Here is a 2,629-nt window from a genome sequence, read left to right as displayed (position 1 = left end):
TGCCGTCTTAAAGAGTCACCAGAGGACCTCAGGGAGCTAGGGGCTCAGGGGAGCTCCCCCATTAATGTGGGAAGTCCAAACAGGGGGTAGGTGCTGCCTTTTGAACTCTGGGTGCCCTGTCTGCACAATGGATAAAGGGTGCTTTTCTAGCCCTGGCCTTCCAGGATTTCAGCAAAGCCCTCCCACCTCTGGGGTCACCACCAGCTCTGCCCTGACCCTCTTCTCCACCCCTGTGTCCTCACTCAAGCTGCAGGTCAGAGGCTGGAGGGTAAAGCCACACAGATATGGTTTTGATTTGCCCTCTGCCATCCATTTGCCATCTAGAGTTGGAGCTGGTGAGCCTGTTTCCACCACTGTAAACGGGGCCAACCTTCCATATCACACAGGTGAGATGATATATACAAGCCTGGGATAGGATCAGGGTCACAAATTGTCAGGGTTATGACGATTACGCCTATGGGGGCTATTGAGTCCCAGTGTCTGAGACTGGAGAATCTGTCCCTCAAGCCAGCCCAGGCTTGCCCCTGCCCAGTCTCTCTCTTGCCTGTATCCTCCTCTCCCTGCCCCCCATTCCCTACCTCCCCTTCCTCTCCCTTTCTGGGAAACTCCCTGAGAAAGTCCCCAGCAGGAGAAAACCTCATGTGAGACATTCTCACCCAGGGTCTCTGCCCCCGCTGTACAACCCCACAGCTATAGCCATCCCACATACAAGCGGGCGCCCTGGCCCTCAGCCCCCAGCCATCAGGCAAGCTGACCCTCATCATCACATGGCTTTATTGGCTCTGAGAGCCACAGATTAAATCCCAAGAGGCCCCGCTTCCCCTCACCCCCAAGTTTGTCCAGAGGCCCCAGGGGCCAGGCCGAGCACCGTTTCCATCCTGGCTTTCTGTGTGGTTGTCCTTGGCTCACCAGGGCTGGGTCCTTCGAGAGTTCTCCAGGTCCTAGAGCCAGGCTCAGCCTGGAGGGTGAGGGACCTGCAGGGACTGCCTGAGACGAGGCTGCCTTTACTCAAAGAAGAACATTCCTGGCGTCCGGTATAGGCAGGGGGTCAGCCCCAACGGGTAGCTGGAGCCTCCCTGGACAGGGAAGCCACCTGCAACCCAGGGTTCCTTGTGGTCAGCTGGCAGGGGCAGCGGGGCCCGGAGTGAGGTTGGAGGGGTGGGTGGTGCAGGGGAGGGGGCTGCTGAGGCTAAGAGGTGCTCAAGGCCTGGGTCAGCCCCCATGCAAAAATTCAGTGCCTGCAGCCGACACTGGTAGCTGCTCCCGATGCTTGCTTCCGGAGATGAGATGGGTGCAGGGGCCTTATTAAAACCCCCAGCTTCCGAGAAGCCGGCAGGAAAGCCAAACGCTGGGCATGAGGAAGATGAGGTGGCCATGGGGAGCTCCCCTGGGCATGCAGGCTTGGGCGTGGAAATCTCTTTGGGCTCCGTGGGTGGCCGAGGCCTGCCATCAGTGATTGCTGGGCACATACTGGCTGGCATGGCCCCTACCAGACCCCCAAAGCTTAGGCCCTTGGGGTCTGGCAGCTCTGGTGGGAATGAGCACTGCCTGCCGGTCGTGGTGTCGGGGATTCCTGGGTCCTGGCTGGTCGTCCTGAGGGGTCCACGGTGTGCCTTGGCCGGGCCCCTGGTGCCCTCAGCACCTGTCCGCCGGGTGAAGCGGCGGCGGCGGCGTAGGAAGCTGCCGTGCTCAAACATGTCGTGGCAGTCAGGGTCCAGCGTCCAGTAGCTGCCCTTGCCTGGCTTGCGGTCATCGCGGGGCACCTTGACAAAGCACTCGTTGAGTGACAGGTTGTGGCGGATGCTGTTCTGCCAGCCGGGCCGGTTGTGGCGGTAGAAGGCAAAGCGGCCCATGATGTAGCGGTAGATGCCACTGAGCGTGGCCCGCTGCCCCGGCGAGCTCTGGATGGCCATGGCAATAAGGGCGATGTAGCTGTAGGGGGGCTTGGTTGGCTCAGCTGCAGGGGCCCCGGACCCGGGCAGAGGCTGCTGCTGCATGCTGGCCGGGCTGGCTGGGCTGCTGGGACCTGCTGGGTCAGGCTCGGCGTCCAGGGCTGGCGTCCGGAACAGCCTGCCCAGGCTGGTTAAAAGGTCCACTGGCCCAGCCTCCCAGCCTGGAAAGGCAAAAAGGGGTGGGTCTGCTCAGTTGTCCTCCCCTCCTCCCTCGCCCTACTCCCGCAAGGCCCAAGAGAGGCGGGCAGGAGAGGCCAGTAGTGGGAAGCCGAGCAGCTGCCAGGGATGAGGAGGTGGGAAGGAAGGGACTGAGACCCTCAGCCCACGTGTGCTGGGTGGTGGTGGCTAGGGAGGGACAGGATGTGAAACTGAGCGGGACAGAGACAAAAACAAAATGAGGCAGAGACAGAAACATATGAAACAGGGAAAAAGAGAGACAGAGACAGAGAGAGAGGTAGAGATGTCACAAGAGGGAGAAAGATGGAGAGGTAAAGATAAGACAGAGGCAGACATAATGGACAGAGACACACAGAGCCTCTCAGACACTCACAGAGAGACACACACAGACACACACAGACATACACGTAGTGACACACAGAGACACACAGACACAGACACACACACAGACATAAGCACACACACAAAAACACAGAGACACACACAGACACATAGACGTA

At 59.7% G+C, this 2,629-nt stretch overlaps 1 protein-coding gene across 1 annotated transcript; it reads right to left on the bottom strand.

The window, feature by feature from the left end:
* Positions 1-754: 754 nt before the first annotated feature.
* FOXS1 (forkhead box S1) lies at positions 755-2,068 on the bottom strand. The gene has a single exon (XM_011960081.1). It carries the CDS (start codon positions 1,995-1,997, stop codon positions 1,005-1,007), a length of 993 nt encoding a protein of 330 aa, XP_011815471.1. The 5' UTR covers positions 1,998-2,068; the 3' UTR covers positions 755-1,004.
* Between the last annotated feature and the right edge of the window lie 561 nt (positions 2,069-2,629).

Source organism: Colobus angolensis, unplaced genomic scaffold, assembly GCF_000951035.1.
Source record: "Colobus angolensis palliatus isolate OR3802 unplaced genomic scaffold, Cang.pa_1.0 Scaffold114, whole genome shotgun sequence".
Classification (NCBI taxonomy): domain Eukaryota; kingdom Metazoa; phylum Chordata; class Mammalia; order Primates; family Cercopithecidae; genus Colobus; species Colobus angolensis.
This window is presented reverse-complemented; position numbering and strand designations above follow the sequence as displayed.